The 24129-nt window shown below is 49.2% G+C and overlaps 1 protein-coding gene across 2 annotated transcripts in view; it reads left to right on the top strand.

The window, feature by feature from the left end:
- LOC116940468 (neuronal acetylcholine receptor subunit beta-4-like) overlaps window positions 1-24129 on the top strand; it is a 46838-nt gene that overhangs the window by 21625 nt on the left and 1084 nt on the right. Inside the window, exons 1-5 of one of the 2 annotated variants that reach the window (XM_032950342.2) lie at window positions 9197-11030; window positions 13112-13257; window positions 13929-13973; window positions 17737-17846; window positions 19032-19995. In XM_032950342.2, coding sequence (XP_032806233.1) covers window positions 10958-11030; window positions 13112-13257; window positions 13929-13973; window positions 17737-17846; window positions 19032-19995 — 1338 coding nt within the window. In that variant the 5' untranslated portion in view covers window positions 9197-10957. Of the gene's footprint in view, window positions 1-9196; window positions 11031-13111; window positions 13258-13928; window positions 13974-17736; window positions 17847-19031; window positions 19996-24129 lie in introns of those variants that run through there. The other variant, XM_032950353.2, reaches the window with a different exon arrangement.

The following is a 24129-nucleotide window of genomic DNA, read 5'->3' as shown; positions in this document are numbered from 1 at the left end:
TGAGGGTTCTGCCTTTGTAGTGAGGGTTGTGAGTTGACGCCAAGGAGGGGGGAGGAGGCGCCTCGGTCCTCCATGTGGAGTGACGTCAGCCGCTAATTATTATGATGGGGGCTGTTTGATGTGGAGGACGTAGGCCTTGGCAAGGTAAGGTAATTTACCTTTTTTACCGGGTAAAAGGGTGAAGGTATAGGGTAAAGGTGTCGACATGCTAATGGGTAAGGTAAAGGGTAGGGTAAAGGTAGCTCGGAAGAATTACCCGCTAGGGTAAAGGTAGCGCGAAGTATTAACCCGGTAAATACGGTGCCTTGTTTACTGCTAAAAGCTCCGTGGCGCAGTCCGTGGCCTCCATTTAATAAGTAATATTTTTGTTAAAAACTTTTTTTAAAAACACGCTGTTATGAAATCCACGAGTGATGGCAGAACTCCACGACTCCAGGAAGTGGCCCTCGAAGCTCGCCATAACGTAAGGGACCGTGGGCAATTACAGTGGACAATTAGACCCAAGCCGAAACATAACATAAACAATAATGTTTAAAAATATGTTTTTCTTTTTAATGATAGAATATAATATTTTCATAAGTATGACATAAGTATACCAAGTTTGCAGTCGAAACCACATTGGCAAGTGGGTTAAAATTGAGTTACAAGATTTGAGGATATAACGACAACAACAACAGAGTGAGTTTAAAGAAAGCGTGTAAAATTGGAATAATCGAGAGTATTCTATATGAATAAAGCACTCTACCTAGCATTTACCCGTTATAAACCTTTTTCATGTGTAGTAGTACCCCAGTAATTACCCTGTAATCGGGTAATTTGTATGGGGTAAGGGTAAAAGGTAGGGTAAAGGTAGGCTCGTTGCTTTTAACCTTTTACCTTACCTGCTGAAGGGTAAAAGGTAGGGTAGAGTGATTGTATTGTGGTAAGGTTAAAGGTAGGGTAAAGGTAGGCTCGTTGTTTTTACCTTTTACCTTACCTTGCCGAGGCCTCGAGGACGTCACCTGCTCATGAATATTAATGACGGGGGCTGGTCAATGTGGACGGACGTCACGAGCGTTAAGGCCAGACATTATATTTGTAAATATGCAGACTTGCGATGTGCTGGCTACGACACCGTAACTAATCCTTCCAATTAAATTATCTACTCATGTGGCCTCCAGAAGGACCTTTGTGGTGAACAACGGTGCGAGCCATTGTACGTCAGGGCGGTGTTGTGTCCCAACACAAGCAAACGACACGGACAATACTCTTTGGTTCTTTCGGTAAAGTCACGTAGGTAAAAAATAAAATAAAATAAAATTAATCAAATCACGACGTTTCGGAAGCAACACAAGCTTCCGTCATCAGGTGTAACTAGCACAGCAAAATTACTGTAAAGAGAGCTATTTTGTAATAAGAGATTATTATTATATAGTGTAAGAGGGGGGGGGGGCGGGAGGAGCCAGGGAGGACGCATGCAGGGTGGGGGGTTTGTTGGGAGACGGGGATGGCAAAGCCACGGACATTGCCACTGAAAGGGCGTCGACTAATGAGAGACTGGGCGGTGTTTGTTCATCCGCCTTGTTTTTAATAGCCGGGCAGCCCATTTAATGATTAACGTGTTAAATATTGAATCAATTTATATGCAAATTCTCTTCCCCTAACGACGCTCTCGCGATTGAGCGGCGGGGCCGCACCGCGCACGCTCCACGGTGGGGCGCGGGTCGTGGGTGCCCTCAGCGCCGAACTCGCGATTCAACTCTCATTGAGCGCACAATTTCCCTAATTGTCTCAGTTTACATTACGCCCCTGTCCCACGTGATAACCTTTCTTTTTGTTGTGTGGTAGCAGTCAAAACTGGAAATGTGATTGCGAGCGTACTCGTCGCAGTACGGATTGCGAGCGTGTCTGTGTACCAGTGTACCTGGGCAGGTGTTACCCCAATGCCAGCCTGGCAAAAAATAAAGATATGAACTGTCAAAATAAGAATGTTAAATGAAACAAAGTAATTGGTGCTGCTGCTGCTGTGTTGGCAGAAGTGCACAATCACAATGAACAAAAACCTAAGCAATTGAAAACATTCACACTGCCATTATGCTTTTATATAAACGGCGAAGTATCGAACAATGGCTCTTAATCATCGCACATTAAATTGTATTTGAGATAATTAGAAAAATTAATATAGCGTTTTGATTAACTATATTTAACATGTACGCATTTGATAATACATATGTAGTGCGCTGATTCACAGACACTAGTGGAGGGACTCTCTTTTATTCTGGCCTTCACAGCCTTAGGGGATACCACACACCGGGTCGGGACAGCCAACATGCTGCCAGACCCACAGCTTGAAGAGGGCGAAGATCACGACGACGACATTACGCGGAATTCCACTCCAGATCACAGCAGCCCCGACTGTGAGTCGGAGCTCGCCTTTTATCCTGCCCAGCGTGGCCAGGCTCAGCCCTCCGCCCCACACCCCTCTGGATCCCCCAAAGGGCTCCGTGCCTTGCCCACAGGTGCAACTGGTAGAACGGGCTGCTGTTACCACTAATTCTATTGTCGACCAATCTCCCAGTGGCACGCGCTACAGTGACTCATTCCCAGTCGCTATGCATGCAAAGGTCAGCCTGAATGTTTAGAGAGTGAGATGCTATCAGAAGTAAAAAAAAAAAATCCAATTTGAGAATGTATGAATCTTCAATGTACATGGTATGATGCATGATTATAAGTCCACATTATTATAATGAATCATATCAATATGATAAAACATTCAAGACATTTTATTGAAATGTCGAAAATGTATATTTTTCATTTTTCATCATCATCAGGCAAGATCTATCCACTGCTGAATGAAGGCATCCCCAAGTTGTCGTCAATATTCATGGTCTCGCAACAGAGCAATCTATCTTGATCTCTGCATAAGAGCTGATTTAACCACTCCACCTCTGAAGCAGACGTTCTCTTGGGCGCGTTTTCCTCCTTTGGCTGCCACTCCGTCATTAATCTCGACCACGGCTCTCATCCCTGCTCGCGGAATGCCTGGTCCAGTCACCCAACGTAAATATCGCTCTTTTTTAAGCAAGCAAGCGCTGAGTGCTTCTGCGTGTGTGCGACGGGTCGGCCTGACACGTTGTGGCAGAAAGGGACATTACAGAATTAGAGAGTCCACACGCAGTCGTAGCAACCCTGGGGCGTGATTTTGTTTTTAAACGGAGGGGTATGCAAAAACCCAGTGGAGGGGGGGGGGGGCATGAGACGGTCAACATGAAAAAAAACTTTATACAAATGTTAAACTCTGAAGAAAATGAGTAACGATAGATCTGTTTTGCCTATCTTGCCTTCTGCTCTAGCTTTCACCCCATGTGTATATGGGGACAGCCTGCAAGCGCATTGCTTAATAGCCACTTGTGTTAAATATTGCCCCAAAATGTTTTGACTTGACCATCAAAATCTTTGGCAGGCGTTTCAGCCCCCTCAAGCACCCTTTAGCTATCGGGCTGAGTGGTTGTTATCGGTAGTCATTCTGGTGGTGCGGTAACCCATGATCCCACTGTACATTTTTGCGTACTAGAAATTACGTGACTCTCAAATGCTCTCGGACACCAAATACAAAATATTTACAGTCTCGTGGAGCTTAACGACATCGGTGTTATTCGTTTTTTTTTTCGTGTCCGGTTGTACGGCGAGTTGTTGGGCATTACGTGCAATCTTCTTTGGTTCTTTCGGTAAAGTCACGTAGAATGAGAATAAAATAATAAATTGATAAAATAAAATAACACAATAATATTCTCACGACGTTTCGGCCACAACACAAGCGGCCTTCATCAGGTGAAGGGACGAGACTGTCTGGTAGGACAGCGCTGGAGTGAAAGAGCCACGTTCAGATCACGGCCTTTAAGCCTCGTCCGTCTGAACGGGGCCCGTAGCTATCCGTGGTGCTAAAGTTGAGGTTTAAAGGCCGTGATCTGAACGTGGCTCTTTCACTCCAGCGCTGTCCTACCAGACAGTCTCGTCCCTTCACCTGATGAAGGCCGCTTGTGTTGTGGCCGAAACGTCGTGAGAATATTATTGCGTTATTTTATTTTATCAATTTATTATTTTATTCTCATTCTACGTGACTTTACCGAAAGAACCAAAGAAGATGAATCATTGCAGTCACGAAAGCTTTAAATTGAAAATGACGTGCAATGTTTGCCACCCCATGTGTTCTGAGAGCTTCGTCTGGAACTCCAAAGAGCGAAACATCGGACATCGTGTCAACTACCCACGCGGTACAACCCGTAAAACACATCACAGAGGTGGAGAGCACGGTGATGAAAGCCGAGGCAGTACAAGGCACCTTTTATTTTTTTGCCGAAACACTCAGAAACCGTCGCCAGTTCTGGCTGCAATAAATGCCGCAACTAAACAATTTTATCAGAATAGGTAAGTGAGTGCATTTCTCTCTCTCTCTCTCCAATCACTGCAAATGGCGTGGTGTGTGCATTAAGCTATTATATAACTTGTCAACGGAGTACTCCGACTCCACCCTTGCGTAATGCGTTACGCAGACACCGTGCTGTGATGCGCATTCGCAATTGCGAACGACCCCTGCGCCATCGGAGTCGTCGCCCGCTGCGTGACCTGCCCATTGAGACACATTTAAGAATCTAAAGGTCAGACCCTGCACATGGCGCCATCATCAAGATGGGCAACCCGGCCTCACGCATGCTCGCAAGCCTTCCAGGATTGTTCGGAAGAGGTTGGGTGATCCGTCGTGATGCGCACTTATGAACTCGGCCATCAGAGTTAGATTTCCAGCCACTTGCTATGATCAGCGGGGACGGATAAATGAACGTGTCCAGATCAACTTTTTAATAAGCCCACGTGGTGAAGTATGATTAACCCCCCACCCCCCCGCACTGCGTGAGCAAGCCATCATCCAGCAGTGGTTTAAAAAAAGGAATGTACGTTATTTAATTATTAATTTAAACACAATCGACCCCAATACCCTTCAGTCCACTTTGTGTAGTGTCCCCATCGCTTCGAGATGGACAGATGTAATGTCGGAGGAGAGAGACGTGCCAAAAGCGATCCATCCGACTGTGAGCACGCGTTGGTAAAACACGAGACGGAGACCAGTTCACATAGTCGACGCCACTGATATTAGCCGTAGCCGGGAAACGAGCTAAGGTCGCCCCAAATGTCTGGACTGTGGACAGAGGAATGGACCTGGGACCGCCTGGAGTGCTCCCCTTGTGTGGAGGCCCCGCATCACAGTGGCTGCTCGTACAGATGCACGACATGATGCATGCCACGATGATCAAGGCCCACCGCGGATGGAAAGAAGCCCCGGTTGATGCGATGTTCTCTCACAAAATGTACACACGATAATTTAATATGAAGAGCAATAAACTGCCGGTAATTGCGTTTGAGTCTGCACATTGCTTGGAGACTCCTGTGACCCAAGGGCCTCTGCGTGATGGGAGGGAGGGGCGATAGGGCGAATGCCCCCTCCCGCTCGCCCCTCCACGCCCCCACACAACCCTGCACTGCCCTTCGGCCGACAATATTGGCGATCAACCGCTTTCCCATTGGACACTCACATTCGCTTGCCCATTGGTTTTTAACCACTCGTGAATTTGTTGGTGAGTGGAGGTGGTAGGGTATATGGGATCAAGCCAGTAACGCTCCAAGGGGTTCTGGGCCCCCGATTAAGAAGCATTGATGGGGGGAGGGGGCATTTATAGTCAGCTGTGAGTCGGACTAGCAAAGTAGCAGGCAGTGTTGTTTCCGTCCATCCGTCGACCCATCGGAGTAAGCTCCGGAGTGTTGGAGGTCGATGGTCAATATATTCCAGCACTCTGTCTCTCTCTCTCCGTTACACGCTCTCGTGACGTTCCTCCTCGCTGAGCTGGGTCTGCTGTGTCGTTTGGAAGGCATCAGGGCTGCATTTTAGCCGAACCTATCCAGGGCTGGCCTTCGGTAAGGAGGTCGGTCTGAGGGATTGGGCACATGCGGGGCAAGGAGTGGGAGAAAATATCCATGCTAAATTAAGCCCTGGATGGAACTAAACACCACGGCATCCCTTGGCAGCTGGAGCTGTTTCGCCGAATGCGGTGACTCTGCCTTAGCCAGTCACGGGAGGAGCGTGGATTGAGGAGGTTCCGTGATTGCCGGTGGGGCCTGACCGCGGTGCCACGGGGCAAGCAGCGATGCGTAGAGGTCGCCTGCTCCCTTGCCAGCAAAATCCTAGCTCCACTCTTACCAGCCATGAATCACTCATCCCCCCCCTGCTCCCAGCCCCTCCCCCCATGCCCTCGACCCCCCCACCCCCTCGTGCGTGCGACCACTCCTCGGCCCACGTGTTTGGCGATTTATGGCACGCGTTGCTGCTGGCAGATGTTTGTTTAACATAATGCTTATCGAGCACGGTGGTGGATAATTCTACAAAATGAAATTGCGCGGCTCATCAGCGGGATCGGACTCGCACACGAAACTCGACCTGGCTGCCCTTGTGGTTTTTTGTTGTCGTCTTGGTTTTTTTTTTAACGCCGATCGCTCGCAACGTCAATCCTTGGTGTGGAGGTAGACGTGGGAGGGTGGCTGTGGGTGGATCGACGTGGGTGGGTGGCTGTGTGGGTGGGTGGATGTGGGTGGGTGGCTGTGGGTGGATAGACGTGGGTGGGTGGACGTGGGTGGATAAACGTGGGTGGGTGGATGTGGGTGGGTGGACGTGGGTGGGTGGCTAGACGTGGGTGGGGGGACGTGGGTGGATAGACGTGGGTGGATGTGGGTGGGTGGACGTGGGTGGCCGTGGGTAGATAAACGTGGGTGGACGTGGGTGGGTGGCTGTGGGTGTGTGGACGTGGGTGGGTGGACGTGGGTGGATAGATGTGGGTGGGTGGACGTGAATGGGTGGACGTGGGTGGATAGACGTGGGTTGGTGGAGGTGGGTGTGTGGCTGTGGGTGGGTGGGTGGACGTGGGTGGAGAGGTGAATGGGAGGATGTGGAGCGTAGTCGCGTTTGTGTGTCTGGGAGATCCTTTTGTTAACATAGTCGGGGCAACGGGGTTTTTGTTAATGAAACGTAGGTCTCTTAGGACAAGTATCAATGCAGTCGTCTATTATAAAAATGCAAAAGGTAAAGATGCAGCTCTGCAATATCTTGCACACGCCACTGCTGGCGGAAGAGCCTCCATTAGCGGCCGTTTTGGAGCAGGGTTCGGCTAAAAAAAACAAAACAACTCAATATTTCAAGAGCCGCAATGCACTGTGGTGAAAACGAGACGGTGGTCGTCCTAGATAGGTCACGTCACGAAACAGCTGCTCAAGTGGCGCGTGCGGCTCCCGAGCCGCAGGTCTCCGACCCCCTGTTCCAGGCAGTGCCCCACGAGCCAGGCGCCTTGGAAGAGGCGAGGGTGCCCACGCTTTACCCCACCACACGGGCACTGCCGATCAACTGCTTCAATGTGCGACACCAGCGTCCTGTAGCAATGCGGTATCGTCTCACTGAGTCTCAACACTCCTTCTCAACGAGGCTCTTGCTACCTCGTGACGATTGTATTGCACGTGCGGGGCAAGACAGACACACATAATTTGCCCTATCCATACACATGAACGCCGCATAGACGTGTGCACATTGCCACAAGTAATGAATGCTTGCACACACACACGCGCGCGTGCGTGTGTGTGTGTATCATGCACTATATAGACAATGCACATGTCAGGCTGTGAGAAAAACAAATCTCATGCAGTTTTATTTATGTATTTGTTCACAATGGGGGGAGGAGGGGAGTTGTTTCACATATCACATGCGAGCGTATGACAGCGAATGTGCTGTTTCTTTTAAATGCGCAGATAAAAACCTTCTGGGCGTTGTTGAGTAATTGGTAAAAAGTTTTGAGCCGTGTGCGTTGGATTGGATATATATGGTGCGTGTGTGCGTGTATACCATGTCTGGTATACTGGAGGTCGTGGGTTCGATCCCGAACGTGACGCCTGCTTTATATTTGGAATTCGCGTGTCTCTCTCTCCCCGTGGTCGCGTAGATTTGTCTCCGGGTCTTTCGGTTTTTTCCTCCACATTTAGAAACATGCGTTTAAGGGTATTTGGCTGCTACACATTGCCACCTGATAAGCCACTTTGTTGAGCTGACATTTGTGGCCAGTTCGCTTCTGAAAAAGAGGTTCATAGCTCAGTGGACCTTACCTTGTAAAATAAAAAAACAGTAGTAAATAGTATAGTACAGAGTAAATGTGCGTTCGTGTCTGTGCCCGTGTGCGCGCGTGTGTCTTCACACACACACATACGTTCAAGCAAGCTAAAGTGAGAGGGATGAGATTCGCTCGTGTGCAGGAGTGAGATGGATTGTGGCATCGCGAGACGGTGAGGGATGATGACGTGGGGAAGGTTTCAACCAGCAGTGGATTAGCCATGCCAACTGCTGCTGCTGATGATTGTGAAAGAGAGTTAGTATATAATTCGTACGTGAGTGTGTATATGTGTGTATCTGTGGCGGGCGGTGACACAGCGGCTAGAGCTCTGCGCTTCAAATCCGGCGAACCGAGTTTAATTCCCACTCACGGCCAATACCAGTGACATTATCTGAAGCGGTCATGGGTCTCTCTAAGGTCTACTCGGCCTCAAGTGATTATCTGGTGCGGTGTGTCAACATCGCCAGATTGGAGAGAAATGCGGCAGTGTGGTGCTGGTCACCCACCCGCCCACCCCCTCGTGCGCCGTTCCGGCCTTCAGAGGTGCTACTCGCGAACAGCACTCGCCCCAAAAGTATGTCGAGGCTATACGGGGGCCTTTGTCTTTGTTTCTATAACTGTATCTCAACATGTCGCAGTGAACCAATGATAACTAACAATGGCCACGCGTTGGTCAATATTGATCCGTTTGCTGGTGCATACCACAAGCACGTGAAGTCGAATACGTGTGAACACGCACCGTGTGAGTGTGTGTGTGTGAAAGTTACTCTTGCGTGAGGGTCAGACGGGGGTGCAGATGTGAAGAGTCCTCCCCCCCCCACTCCACCCAACCTTGCGTCTTCGACGGACCTACGATAATGACGATGATGATGATGCTGACGATGATTCTTGATCACGACACCAAAAATGGTGATGACGTTGATGGCAATGATGATGATGATGACGATGACAACGATGAGGATTGTGACAATGATTTTTGATAGCTATGACGGCGGTGGTGATGATGACGGCGATTTTGACGACGACGACAATTAAAAAAACTGACAACTACGAGCTATCAGCATCTTACGACACGCTGCCAGATTAATAACGAGGCTTCATCAGAGGCGCTCTTGTCCCGCCGGCGAACCCTTCCCCCCCCCTCTCCCTTCTTTCCTTTCTGGCATCTCCGCCTTGCATTGATGACGACGGTGATCGTGGACGCGCCAGCGAGGGGTCGCTCACGACCCGCGTGCAGCTCCGTGCGAGCTCACGGGGTCCGTGCAGAGAGCGAGAGAGAGAGAGCGACGCGCGCGCTGTGCACCCACTCGGCGTCTCCAGCGAATTCACGACAACTTTGGCATCGCGCGCCTTGGGCTCAAGCACCGCGCGCGCACACCTCATCCTCGCCGCCAAGCAACAACATCTTTCGCCAAGCTGCAACATCATCTTCGCCATCTCTGTGGGATGCTCCCGGCAGAAGGGGACGGAGCCGCTGGGATGGGGGCGGTGTAGCGCTGCCTCCCCTTCCTCTTCCCCCCGTCATCTCCCTCCCTCCTGATCTCCCGCCCGCCGCACGCTTTCCTCTCCTCTCTCTGTGTCGCTCCCTCCTCTCTCTCTCTCTCTCACTCGCGCTCTCATCCATCCGCCCGGTTACCCCGGAGAGGGAGGGAGAGGAAATATCTGCGCTCTTCCAGCGCCAGGCAGACAGCTCGTCCGGAGAAAAGGGGGTGGGATGGGGGGGGGGGGATATGTGGTAGGGAGCGGAGGGAGTTGATGTTGCACGCGTCTGCGATTCCTTCCCAAAGTGTCGACCTCGATGGTCGCTTTGAGTAGAGCCGAGTCACCTTTTACGTCCCATTTTGTCTGCGCCCGGACTTGTAGCTCGCTCGCTCGCTCCCTCTCCTCCTCCTCATCCCTCTCTCTCCTCCTCCTCATCCCTCCCTCTCCCCTCCTCGTTCTCTCCTCTCTCCACGCCGCTACCTGTGTCGAGGCGGGGTGCCGCGCGCGAGCTTCGATCCGTTCCCCTCCGCCTTCTAATTCCGAGCTTAAATGCGCGGCGCGCGCGAGCGCACGGACAAGGTGACCAGGGGAGGTGGAGGGGGGGGCGGCGAAAAAAATCACTCTCGGCTATCGACAACGGCGAGAGCCTCTCAAATGGATTTCTGATTGAGCGTCACAGCGAGCATTGGCGCCCGCGAATTTAGGACGTGTCGAGTGAGTTTTGGCGGCGTGTGGAGGGAGTGCGTGGCAGGGTGGAGGGTCGGTGGGGAAGGAGGGAGGAGGGGGTAGATTAGGTGGGAGCGTAGCTAGGTTGGTTGTGTTGTGTGTGGTTGTTTTTGCTGTTGTTGTTGTTGCTGCTGCGGAATCGTGGCATCTCTCGTGTAGTTACTCGTAAGAGCTCGCCCTCGGCCGCCCTGTTGGTTAAACTGATATCTCTACCAGTGCTCCAAGCGGAGCGGCAACGCGTGCGTTTCTCGGCTGTTGGTCGCGCCCGAAATGCGTTCGTTCGGTGTCGAGTCCTAGAGGAGTCATCGAGGTGTCCACCCAGGCATCGAACAGGGGACGCCACCAGGAATGCGGGTGAACTTATTCCGAGCCACACCGGCCGGACCTGCTCTTCTCGCTCTCTCTACCGTCTTCTCTCCGGGACTCGTGCTGAGAGGAGGAGGCGGAGGAGCAGGAGGATGATGCCACGGGCACATTGCACGCTAGAAACTCGAATGTGTGCCTAGGGACACCACGCGTGTCTACGCCGAGCGGCGCGGGGCTGAATTGCACATCGGCGAGATCACTTGACGATGGATAATTTACGGAAGAGGCCGCCTGTGCTGCTACTCCTCGTCCACGTACTCTTTGCGTTCGCCCTCGAACGTAAGTCTGCTTTCTTCATTCGCCGATCTTTCATTCACCGCCGGGCTTACGCGCGTGCGTTGTCTGCTGAGCGTGTTGGATTTCGCGTTCACGATAGTATTCTTCATTTGCTTGGACGAGAGCTGTTGTTTGTCCAAGCCGGCGTGTTTTGTTCGCGTCCCGTGCCTTAACCCAGAGTGTGTTGTCGCGTGCCGCTTCTGCGTGTGGCGTTATAAGCGAGGGGGGAATGAACGCGTCAAGATAAGGGGCCAGGTTGTGCGAAGCGCGCACGATGAACGTCGCCGGGTTTAACGATTATTTGGCCCCAAATATCGCGCAATATTCCCCAGAAGAACCCGGCTCACGCGGTGGTGTCGGTGGCGGTGCTCGCTACTGCTGTTGCCTCAAAGGCGATCTGTCTGGCTGTGTGAATAAGATTATGTACTTCAGAGACCACGCGAGTCTACATCCCGGATCACTGATAAACCACGACCTTTGCGATGCACACGCAATGTATGGTGCTCCTGCACATTTCGCCCGATGATAAACCGCTGCGTGACGCTCTTTCCATCACAATGTACGAGATGACTCATTTTCCACAGTGCGTTTATGTGTGTGTGTATGCGCGCGCGTGTCATAATAGTAGGGAGCGGCGTCGGAGTGGTTAGCGCACAGCGCTGCGAACCCGTTGACCCGAGTTCGATGCCTGCTTACAGCCAACAACATCGGCGGCAAATATCTGAACTGGTGCTGGGCATGCCCCTAGGTCGACTCAGCCTTAAATGAGCACGCGGTGCGTTGTGTAGTAAACATCAGCATTTGGGGAGACAAAGGCGGCCCTGGTGTGATGCTAGCCAACCAATCCGCCCCCTCGTGTGCCGTCCCGGTCTTCACGTGTGCTCGCGAACAGCACTTGCCCCAACAGTCTGTTGAAGACTAGACGGGGGGGGGGTCTTTGTCTTGTGTATGTGAAATGGATATTTGAGTGATGGGAGAAAGGGTCATGAATTGCGCCATCATCAGGAATCTGGGACCTGTTCGAGAGAGACATTTCAGTCGCTCCGGCAGCAAAAGCGCGAAAGGGAGAGCGATTTTGGACGCGTCCCTGAGAACCTCGGTGAACAAGAATCAAACCGCTCATGTGCTGTGTGCGTTGACATCAATTAATTATCATGCGTGCAGCCTCTTGTCGCGGGCTGTCCGTTTTTCTGTAAATGTCCCTGGAAGATTTGCTTAATGGGGAATTTTTTTGTTATTGTCCACTGTAGTAATTATGACGTGTGCATGTGTGCATTACCATAGTGATTACATAAACTTTGCGAGGAATACACCGCTGTAGTTTACGCACTGCGTTATGAACGCGTCCCAGTCGAGTTCGATTCCCGGTCGCGGCTGACATCAGGTGGCGGTTAATATCTGAATCGATTCTGACACCCCTCTCCCCCCACCTCGCCTCCCCCCTCTGCGCGCCCTTTAACCAATCGGCAATGACCAGCGTGGTGAAATATGTTCAAACAGCCCCAATGGACCAGCAATGCGTGGGGATGCCTTCATCCAGCAGTCAAATGACAAATGATTGTACGATGTTACCCTCGTCAAATGTACAGGGTGCTTCAACACTTTTTAACACTTAGCTTCAAAAAGTCACGTGTTGTCAACACGTGGCCTGGAATCTTCTCCAGGTGGTCTCCAGAGCCCGGAGGCAGCAGCGCATGTCACGTGGTATCGTTGCAAATTCTCAGAAGCGTCAACGTATTTTGTTGAAACACCCTGTATTACCAGCCGAAACGTTCACGTAGTTTTAAGCTCGACCGTTACCACGAAATCGTATCCCTGCAATAGAATGCATGCATTTATATTAAAGGCAACCGATGTTCGTGCCCGTGTGACATAAAATAGCCACGAGCATCAGCACTGGTGAGGCAAAGGCGCCCGGGCGTGCATGGTGTTGGCCCCCGCTATCACGCGAGCTACGTGCCCGCTAGGCTCAGTGGGTTCTGGTTGTCTTGTAAAGCCATGAAGGAAGGAAATAAGGTCATTGTCTGTGTGTGTTTGTATATGACTTCACGCATGTGCCCTTATCGTTCGTGTGATTTGTGAAGGCATTTGCGCTTCAGAGGCGGAGGAAAGGCTCGTTGACTATCTGCTCCGGCCAGACAGATACAACAAACTCATTCGCCCGGCCATCAATAACTCGCAGCTGGTTACAATCACCTTTCAAGTCTCCCTGTCCCAGCTCATCAACGTCGTGAGTGCCCCCCACCCCCCACCGCTTGTACTCGAGTAGAAATTTTTAAATTATGTTTTTTTCTTTTGTGGGCCATGATCTCATTGAGAAACCCATGGGTGGTCCAATTCGCTGTTATCTCCACTAAAGAGGCTTTGGCTCGATTCAGTAAACATACGTGCTGTCTGCAAAGTTTATACAGCTCGTGTTATATTTTAATTGACCGAGACTGCTTACATGTCTTCGAATAACATACTCGATACTCATTAATGAAACGTGATTTTAAAACCGACGTACAGTACTTCGAACCCACATGTTTATGTTATATGTATTCATTAACTATTATATAATATGTAATTTCGTGATTATCTATCTACGAAATTAGCATTGTGGTAGTACAGTGTATCTGCGGTATGATTTACTTCAGCGATGAGAAGTCCCTGCCAGTAAAATGTCACAGTTATGTTCCTCCAATAAGTATTCCTGTCTCACCTACATTCACCCTCCAGAATAACACACAATATATATAAAATTAAATTATCGTACATATTGGAATTACAGAAAAAAGCACTTGCATGTGTTTTCTGAGTGATACGCGACTGATCGACGGGCGACTTTAACAGCTCACGCTTGTGCATACCGCGTTGAACGGCGTTGCGTCATCAATTATGATTTTGTGTCGCAACGTTTAGAATGAAAGGGAGCAGATCATGACGACCAACGTGTGGCTCACACAGGTAAGATCCAGTGGCGCTTCTCTGCAGTGCATCGACGCAGTCGCTGTGCACACCCCACGGGTAGCGCTGCCACCGAATCAGTGTGGTGGCGAGTGGCGCGGCGGCCCACAATTCCCGTCCTCAGCGCGGTGAATCGCACGGTTGTGAGGGATTTTGGGGCTTTTCGGTACAGATCATCAACTCGCCCGTGAACCAAAGACCGCCGTGTTATTTGGTATGAGAGTAATGGACGTTCACGGACCAAAAAAAAATGCTTCGAGAAGCAATGAATTAAACCGGATCTAGGAGTTGGAACGTGTCAAAAAGTCACGGTGTCGTATTTGACCAGGAGATGAACTCAAACCCATTGAGACGCACGCAGGCAATGTTGTCACGTGTGCCGCAATGGCTGTGTTTACAACCTCTGATTGAATAGAGGAGACAATGCATTTGCAACCTAAATCTTTTTGAATTATAATAACGTAATTGTAATATGAGAGTGCCGTTTTGGGTTGTTGACTCAATTGCAATTAATACATTTTTGCATGATGGTGTTATTATTTTAAGGCTTGTTTTATCGCATAACAGTGTGTGTTTCAAATGTGCCAGAATTATTGGTAACTTGTGCCAATGCTGGGAAATTCCACATGCTCGTGGCTTCGTAAAGTTCATTCCACTTCATGACCGGTGACTTCGTACTGAGTCGTGCGACTCTGTACGTGGTGCTCATTCACAGAGAACACGGTGTGGGCAGGGGGGGGGGGGAGAGTTTCGGGGATTAAGTCGACCTTCTGAGCCCACTGTTTAATAATAACACAGCCCTGAATTTACCCAGGAAAGCCTCATTGAGCATTACGGCTCAGTTTTTTGAATGAGGACATTGGGATGTTTGGCCAATTCCATAAATTCGTTTTTGGCGTGTGGGAGGAATCCTGAGCACGCAGAGGCAACCCACCACGCATCCAACAAAGCTTCTTACAGATGGATTCCATCCAATTTTGTACTTCAATCTCCTGGCCACCTCGCATCCCAAACCAACACAAAACTCCATCCGAGTACTAACCAGGCTCTATCCGATGAGATTGGACACATTTAGGGTGACATGATCGTAGACAATTGGTATGATATTCCGGTTTTATATTGTTAACCAGAGTTCGTGTGCAGTTGCTTGGGTGGATTACTACATCAACAGGATCGTGATATGTGGCTGAGGCTTGGAGAGGTTTTAATCCAGCAGTGGATTGATGATGGCTGATGATGATCCCACTGATGATACTATTAATAATATATGCAGTGTAATAATGCTAAGGGTGACTATATTGGACAATTGTGTAGCAGCTGATGGCCTGTACATACATTTTATGCCCTGCCTCAAAGCCTTTTATCTGCTGCTGGTGTGTTTATAGTCTGTATACAATAATCAATAATGCACACGTTAATTGAATTATATTATGGTACATCAAAAAAGAAATGGATTTGTTTACCCCAATGGAAGTGAATGGAAGATTCGGCGTTATGTGCTGCAGTCTTCATTACAGTGTTCAGGTTATAGAGACGACTTAATGGCCATAAGTAATTTTATTACACGGGCTGGTAGGATATAGGGGGCACGCGTCAGAGAGTTAATGGGAGGAGTTACTAAGTAAATTGAGACAGGTGGGGTAATATACAGGTGTTGGTGAGTCACACACACACATACGTGTATGATATCTGGCCGCCGGCGGTTAAACCACGATCGGAGAGCGACTTTAACCAGTCGACTTAACCAGTGATACGTGGGTGGTCGATGAAACTAGCAACACTTTGTGGAAAGTCAGCAGCGGTAAGTCCTGTGGATGTACTCGTACTCGTCATAATAACGTGGCATTTGCCGGAGATGACTGACGGCCCATGCATTATTGCACGTCTGAGCAGACAAATCACTTGTGGGGAGGAAAGTGGAAGGCAGTGTAGCGGTCAGCGCCCTGCGCTACGAACTCGGCGACCCCAGTTCGATTCTCACTCACGACCAACACAAGTGACGATTATCTGAACCAATTCGGGGCCTCCCCCAAGGTCAGCCCAGCTTAAAATGAGTACCTGGTGCCGTGTATAAACGTTGCTACTAGGGAAACAAAGGCGGCCGGGCGTGGTGCTGTCCACCCTCGCCATCGTGTGCCATGCACCCAAACTGTATTCACAGATGGTTGGAGGTCAAACAGTGTTAAGATAACAAAAGGGGTTCCACAGGGTTCCATCCTCGGCCTCCTCTTGTTCTCTCTTTATGTCAATGACTTGGGCACTGAACTGGATTATTCCAGGGTAAATCTTTTTGCAGATGACACGATACTGATTACTGCTGGCCGCTCTCCGGATGACGTGATTGCTAAGCTCCAGGGTGATTTCAACAAACTACAACATCAGCTAGTTTCTCTTAAACTAGTCCTGAATACCTCCAAAACAAAGGTGCTATGCTTCTCTCCGGGACTAAAGCAGGAAGTTATTTTTCCCCAATTACTTTCCTTGAACAATTATCAAATAGAGCAAGTCAAGATCTATAAGTATCTTGGGGTCATCCTGGATTCAAAACTTAGTTTTGAAGATCACATTGATTATATTGGTAAAAAGACAAAAATAAAAATTGGTTTTCTGTATCGACACAAGCACTGCTTCCCCCCAATGTCCCGTTTGCAATTGATAAAAGCTACCATACTGCCTCTTCTTGACTACTGTGACATCGTGTATAAATCAGCCCCAAGTTCTGTACTCAAGAAGCTTGATTCCATCTATCACTCGGCCTTAATATTTGCATTGAACTGCCCATATATGACTCACCACTGTGATCTCTACATTGGGTCAAACTTAACATCTCTTAATGTTCGACGGCTTGTGCACCAGATCTTATTTATTCACGATGTACTTACAAAAAATTCCGCAGACTACCTACTGGATCTCCGCTCTGTTTTAAAGAATAAATTTGACCTCAGGTCTTCGCTCATTTACCAGCTTCACATTCCCTATTGCCGTACAAAAACTGGAGGAAGGGCCTTTGGTATTGATGCCCCCAGGGTCTGGAATGCTATTGCCAATCAACTGCAACTTGAATCACTACCTATGAGATCTTCACTCAAAACTGCTCTAGAGGAGTTGTACAACCCTAGATGCCACTGCTATTCAGTGGCCTAAAATATGGCTCTAGATTTTGGTGTTATAATTTATTTATGTAGTTTATTGTAAAAAATTCGGTCACAGTCCCTATGATCACTGTTACATTGGATTTATGGCTTTTATTTTGGTGATTTCGAAAAGTTTTTTTTGTTTTGGCCATGTTTTTGTTTATTGTAGTACGGAGTTAGACTGATGGCCTTAATCTTAGTCGTCTTGTGGTTGTTGTTGTTGTTGTTATTTGACTTGCATCCCACTGGGATTTTTGCACACAGCGTTGGTGTACGGTGCTATTTCAGGAATATTTTGATATTTTTTTCCTGTATTTTCTGTTTGCACAGTCACATAATCACTTTAAGATGTTTTCTTGTTCATATTTTTTGTTTGTTGCGGTTGCACCCGATTCAAGAGCCGAATGGCTCACAGGGCTATACCCAAATAAATGAACTATGAACTATGTGCCGGCATTCATAGGTGCTACTCGCTGACAGCACTTGCCCCAACAGTCAGTCTGGTAAGGCTATAGGGGAGATCTTTGTCTTTGGTCTTGGATGGTTTGGTGGTGGGGGGCAACTCCCTTTATTTGATTCCGTTGTCTCGCACTTTGAATGCAATCTGACGGTGACCTTGCTGTTTACAGGAGTGGATTGACTACCGGCTCAAGTGGGACCCGAATGATTATGACGGATTAGACATAGTGCGGCTGCCCTCCAGGCAGATCTGGCTGCCCGATATCGTCCTCTACAATAAGTGAGTATCGACGCGAGTCGCGGCGCGCAAGGTCGTGCGCCTCCTGGACGCGCCGGCAGTTTGATCTTTTTTCATCTCGGACCGGCTGTACCAGCGGCAGTGCACGTACAACGTGTTCGCTACTAAGTATACTGGAGTTCGTATCGGATTACACTCTCCGCCTCCCCTCCACCCCTGACTCCCTCCCTCCCTCGCATGCACGGTGCAGGTTACACCATTTGGTCACGCCACGGTGGTGAGATGTTAACTACCTCGCCTGGTATGCAGTAGGTCGTGGGTTCGATCCTGACCCTGGCGCCTGCATATTTGGAGTTTGCATGTTTTCCCCGTGGTCGCGTGGATTTTTCTCGGGATCTTCCGGTTTTTTCCCTCCACATGTAGAATCAACATCACGCATTTAGAGTGTTGGGCCTCTATACATTTCCACGCGATGAGCCACTTTGTTGAGCTGTCATTTGTGATAGCCAGATCGCTCCGGAAAAAAAGCGATACAGCTCAGTTGGCCTTATCTGGTAAAATAAAATATTTAGTTTAGTCTGCTGATCTTCACACATGTGCGATGTTTTCCCCGAGGATCATCATAGGTCACGATAAATGCATTGCTGCATGAAGGCGTCTCTGCGTCCCCACCCCCTAAAGCCGTTGCTATTTCTCACGACCCCGCTTGTAGTAATCCACGAAGCTCCTGCACGCGAGCTGATTTCCCCGCTCCATCTCCACGTCGGACGAGTTCCGTTCAATATCGTACATGTGGTGGTGGGTTTTCTTCAAGTAGTTCAGCAAATAATTGTTTCACTAACAATGAATTCGCCAACGGTCCCCGTGCAGTATCCTTCAGGAAAAGGGGGGCCCAAGGGGGGAGGTAGGGGGGGTGCAAGAAGGAGGGGAGGATTGGGGCGAGTGATGGGCGTGTTCATGGGTTGTCCTGCAAACCTAGGGAATGATTAGGGGTTAGCAATGGCGGTCAGACCAGGCATTCCGATTGGCCTGGTGGCATTAACCTTTTCCCGCAATTTCACCGCCTCGGTTCTTTCCTACCTTAACAGCAGGAGCAGAGCAGCAATGCAGCAGTAATCGTAGTGCTGTAATAATAAAGATAACGCCTCGGGGTGGAAGGTGGGGGGGGGGGGGGGGGGTGAGGGGGTGGAGGAGGGGGACTTACGCGCCCGCGTGTCTCTGTTCCAGTGCTGACGGCACGTACGAAGTCTCATTTTACTCCAACGCCGTGCTGTCCTACGACGGGAGCATCTTTTGGCTGCCGCCTGCCATCTACAAAAGTGCCTGCAAGATCGAGGTCAAGCACTTCCCGTTCGACCAGCAGAATTGCACCATGAAATTTCGCTCCTGGACCTACGACCACACCGAGATAGACCTGGTGCTCAAGAACGACTTCGCCACGATGGACGACTTCACTCCGAGCGGCGAGTGGGACATCGTGTCCTTGCCCGGCCGCAAAAACGAGAACCCCTCTGACCCCGCGTACGTAGACATCACCTACGACTTCATCATCAAGAGGAAACCTCTCTTCTACACCATCAACCTCATCATCCCGTGCGTGCTCATCACCTCGCTCGCCATCCTCGTCTTCTACCTGCCGTCTGACTGTGGCGAGAAGATGACCCTGTGCATCTCCGTGCTGCTCGCTCTCACCGTGTTCCTGCTGCTCATCTCCAAGATCGTGCCGCCCACGTCCCTGGACGTCCCGCTCATCGGCAAATACCTGATGTTCACCATGGTGCTGGTCACCTTCTCCATCGTGACGAGCGTCTGCGTCCTGAACGTGCACCACCGATCTCCGAGCACGCACACCATGCCGAACTGGGTCAAGAAGGTCTTCCTGCACAAACTGCCCATGCTCTTGTTCATGCAGCGGCCCAAGAACAGCTCGGCACGCGACCGCATGAGACAAAAACATTTGGGCGCCTCGTTCGCGAGCAAGGTGCACGGCGAGGGTGCGGACGCGTGCTTCGTGAACCCGGCGTCCGCCAACAAGTACGGCTTCAAAATGCAGGATCTCTCGGGCCCCTTCCGGAACATTTCCGAGCTGAGGTTCCGCACGTCGTCCAAGTGGACGCCCGAGATGCAGGAAGCTGTGGACGGGGTCAGGTTCATCGCGGACCACACCCGCAGCGAGGACGAAGACCAGAGTGTACGCGCCGCTCGCTACACACCCTGTCTACTCACGTGCACACGTACAGCAGCAGGGTGACCTTGTTTATGGGGGGGGGAGGAATAGAATGGGGGGGGGCTGAGGTTACAATAGGGGGGTAGCCCCTCCCTGCCCCAACGCCCACCTTCTCCCCGACGCTTCGTATCCACGAATGGACGAGGGCTCCTCGCCGTTCGGGTAATGGGGCGGGCTTTTGAACACAACTTCAGCACCCTGGACAGCGGCCTCTGGCCATTCGTAAGGAGTCACGTGCACCCACTACATACAATTATGTTGTACGCGTGAATCGACACCGTCGTTGATGCTTACGCAAGCAATTCGTGAGCTTAGAAATAACGAAATCACCATGAGTCGATCAAAGCGTCGTCACTATCCCGCATTGCGTTCTTTTAACACTCGCAGACTCACAATGTCAATGTCTCCAGTCTCTGATGGCAGCTCCTAAGCTAGTGGCAGACATTCAAATTGGGAGGGGGGGGGTGCAAGAATATCCATAAGACGACTACTGTGGACTTATCGCAAATTGATCCCAATTTTGAACACCCTTAAGTGATGATAGGCTGAGTTAACCCCCTACATCTGACCGGTATTTAATCTGGCAGCCTTCCAATTGTTTAGTCAAGCGCTCCAAATGAATTTCTGCCGGTCCGCATAAAGTAGTAATTAACACGCGTGAGGGTTCACTCTCGCGCTTAACCCTTTGTGTGCCCAACCTGGTCACGGTGTTCAGTTCTACCGCATGGCAAATTGCACCAAACTAAGTTTCACGAATGCATTTTGATTCGTTATTTTTGTCTCATCCGTCGCCATCCTTTTATTAATAATCGTCTTAGAGATTCCAGTGTGGATAAGAGAGCCTCGGGAAAGATACAGTGGTACGTTTTTACAGGTGTGTGTGGCACCTCCGATGAGCACGGTTGGCTGCGTACGGTGCGAATGAAGTTCAGAATACACGTAGAAAAAAGTGTAGGGCAAGGCAGGCAGTGGAGTGGTGGAGCGGTGGCGTAGTGGTGAGCGCGCTCCTTCCGTTAACCCTGCTGAGTGAGATTCGCGGCCACGGCTAGCGACAGTGGCGAGTGAAATCTGAACCGGCCACGGCCCTCCATTTACACCTTCACCAACCCTCATTGACCAGCGCAGTGAAGTATGGTCAAACAAATCCCCCATCACCAACTCGTTGTGGGGAGGCTTTTACCCAGCAGTCATTTGACAAGGAGATGTAAATGATTGCATTAAAATGTATTTCACACCAGAAGAAGCATCACAAAGTTGTTTCGCCCATTTGTCAAAGCGTGCAGTGTTTGTGACGTTACGTCCTCTAACCTGCTGAGAGCGAGCATCGCAGTGCCACATGTTTGGAATACTTCTCTGATGCCAAGAAAATATTAATTGTCAAAGATTACCAGTGTCGCCTCTTAAGTGCGGTAAGCGAGCACCTATTGAGGCAGAACCTGGGAGGTGGTGTGGCTACCACTATGCGCGGTCGCCTTTGTCTCCCCAGTGCTGATATGTGCACACACATATGTAGCCTGAGTCGACTTAGGGGAGGCCCAGCACCGATTTAAATAATCGCCACTGATGTAAGCCTTTGGCCAGGAATAGAACTCAGAAGTCATGTCGCCGGCTTCGAAGCTCATACGAAAAAAAGTACACACACCCACCGTGCAGACGTTCCCTTCTCGTGTTTAATTAAAGGCGAGATTTGCGTATAACAATAGCTGGGGGTCGAGCATGCCCTGCGAGTGGGCGAAAATACATTTGCAAAGAAATCCCCCAGCAAAGCCTTGATCTTTCCTCAAAGATTGCGCACACGTGCGTGGCTTCACAAGGGGGTGCGTGCACAGAGGGGGACGACGGGGGCTGGGCGGTCATGGGGATTTACAGGGGGGGAGGGGTGGATTACAATAGGGGTCAGGATTGATTACAGATCGAGGTGCCTGTTCACAGGGTTTGCACGCCACTCGCAGATTCCCGGAGACCCCAGTGAGTCCATATGTATATCCTCGTACCCTACTCCACGTGACTTGGTTAACAGATGATGAGGATTGTTGCATTTTGAACTTCAGGATGAGCCAAACCCATGACTGAAACCGAACAACCCATGGGCTGTTATTGTCGAGTGTCCACACTAGAAAATGTTGGTTTTCTAATGGTGATTTATTTTGAGCAGATTCTGCTATGTGTGGTACATTATTTGCTCTTTAGTCCTATGCGTCGGCTGCGTTCACCTTTATGTTAGATCAAACAGAACCCCTCCATCTACATATGAAGAGGACTGAACACATTCGCCAATAACACTGTGGCTTTAAAATATATATTGTTTTGAGTCCACTCAATATATTCGTCAATAACACTGTGGACTTAAAAAAAAATGGCCGCAGTGTTTATTGAATGTGTTGAGTTTATTGTTGATTGTGCTTGTGCTCCACAAAACAACGCAGGAGCATCGCAGAATCACGTGTCACCTGTGAAGAGATTTAGGTCAAAAGGGTAACTGAATGTAACGGAGAAATTCGCGATTTATAAAAATATATATTTTTGGGACACACGACAAAAATATATAATCATGGTGCCGGGTATTATGGGAATATTCATGACCCTGTTTCAGCCAACAGAGGGCGTTCAAGTTAATAGGCCAGCGGGTTTGAGGAGATATAATTGACATGAATGCAGCGAGTATTGAAATTTGTATTTTTGGAGGGAAAGGTTAATGAAATATGTCGATTATCCGACCTATCTGGATTGTTAATTATATCTTAGCAGCTGCCATTCAAAAAAACTACAAGTACTTATTGCTCCCTGTATGAAATATCCTTATGATTAAGTTACATAGAATCAGCATTGCATGATTTGAATGAACTATCTTTTGGTTAAACCTATATTTAATTTATGAAACAGTAAATAGTTCAAATGTTATGTCCGTTTATGAACGACGGGCCAAACGTCACCACCCTCAACCAAGTCGACTTCCGTTTGGTAGCGGCCACAGGCGGCCATGTTGGTGGCAAAGGATAATGGTGGCACAAAAATTGCGGCATCTTTTTTGCTCTTCTCGCTATTACAGTAAAACTCAGTCATGGCCACCACGCTCTCGTGAGCGGTGAGGCAAAGACAGACTGTGTGCACTGGACCCACCACAGGCTATGGCTGGGTGGCAGACGAGACGGGTCCATACGCCCTTCCGTGTGGCGCTGGTGTGTTCCGTCATTAATTTATGACACGGGTTGAAATTGAAAAGGTCGAGCGCGTTTAAAATATTTATACAGACATTGCATGGTAGCGCTGCCGCTGTAAATCTAATCTGTGCATAATTAAGTGTAAATATAATATTTTAAAAACACGTGGTGCACTTAAAAAAAATCAAACCAATGTATGTACTGAGCCATTGGTGTTTAAGAGAAGCCACGTTGTGCCCATCATACATCCCCAGCTTCCTCCATTCTATTTTGTTCATGCTCATGGACATATGTTCATGAGCTAAATGCCAGTGTAGGTCTGCTTGCCATGAGAGTGCTTCAGGAGAAAGTGTGTGTAGTTATGATATTCCTTCGTTGACAGAGTGCGGGCTACAGTGGTTTACGATATGGTCGATCCACTGCTGTATTGGCATATTTAATTTTATTATATATTGTGGTATTTTTGTCTTCAAGATTCCATAAGATGTGTGGGAAAAATCCAACTTAAGGCTCGGAGTAAAATTATGGCACCCTGTACTATTTATTGTCGACACAGCACTTTTCACAGGCTAAACAAACATAATAGCCACATATTTAGAATTATTACGAAGGGAGACCACTTTCACATTATGGAATTTAGACGAGTATGACTGCTGAACTTCAGTCGATGGTTCCACATTAGAGATTACTTTTAAATACAACCAATAATAATCGCCTTTGAAGAAAAACCATTGCACGTTGATCAGATTAATTCGTCCAATAAAGTTAATTACGGAACCACCATTTACTCATGTAGAGGTGGAACAGTGTTCAGCACACTGCCCTGTGAAGCTGGCCATCTGAGTTACATATCTGCCCACGGTTAACATCAGTGGCGAGTAATATCTGAACCTACCCCGGGCATCCTGCTTACAAACCCGGACTGACCAGCATGGTG

This window comes from Petromyzon marinus, chromosome 1, assembly GCF_048934315.1.
Source record: "Petromyzon marinus isolate PM22_M1 ecotype Great Lakes invasive population chromosome 1, UKy_Petmar_22M1.pri1.0, whole genome shotgun sequence".
NCBI classification, from domain to species: Eukaryota; Metazoa; Chordata; class Hyperoartia; order Petromyzontiformes; family Petromyzontidae; genus Petromyzon; species Petromyzon marinus.
The sequence above is the reverse complement of the archived record's forward strand: the minus strand, read 5'-3'. Positions and strand labels throughout refer to the sequence as shown.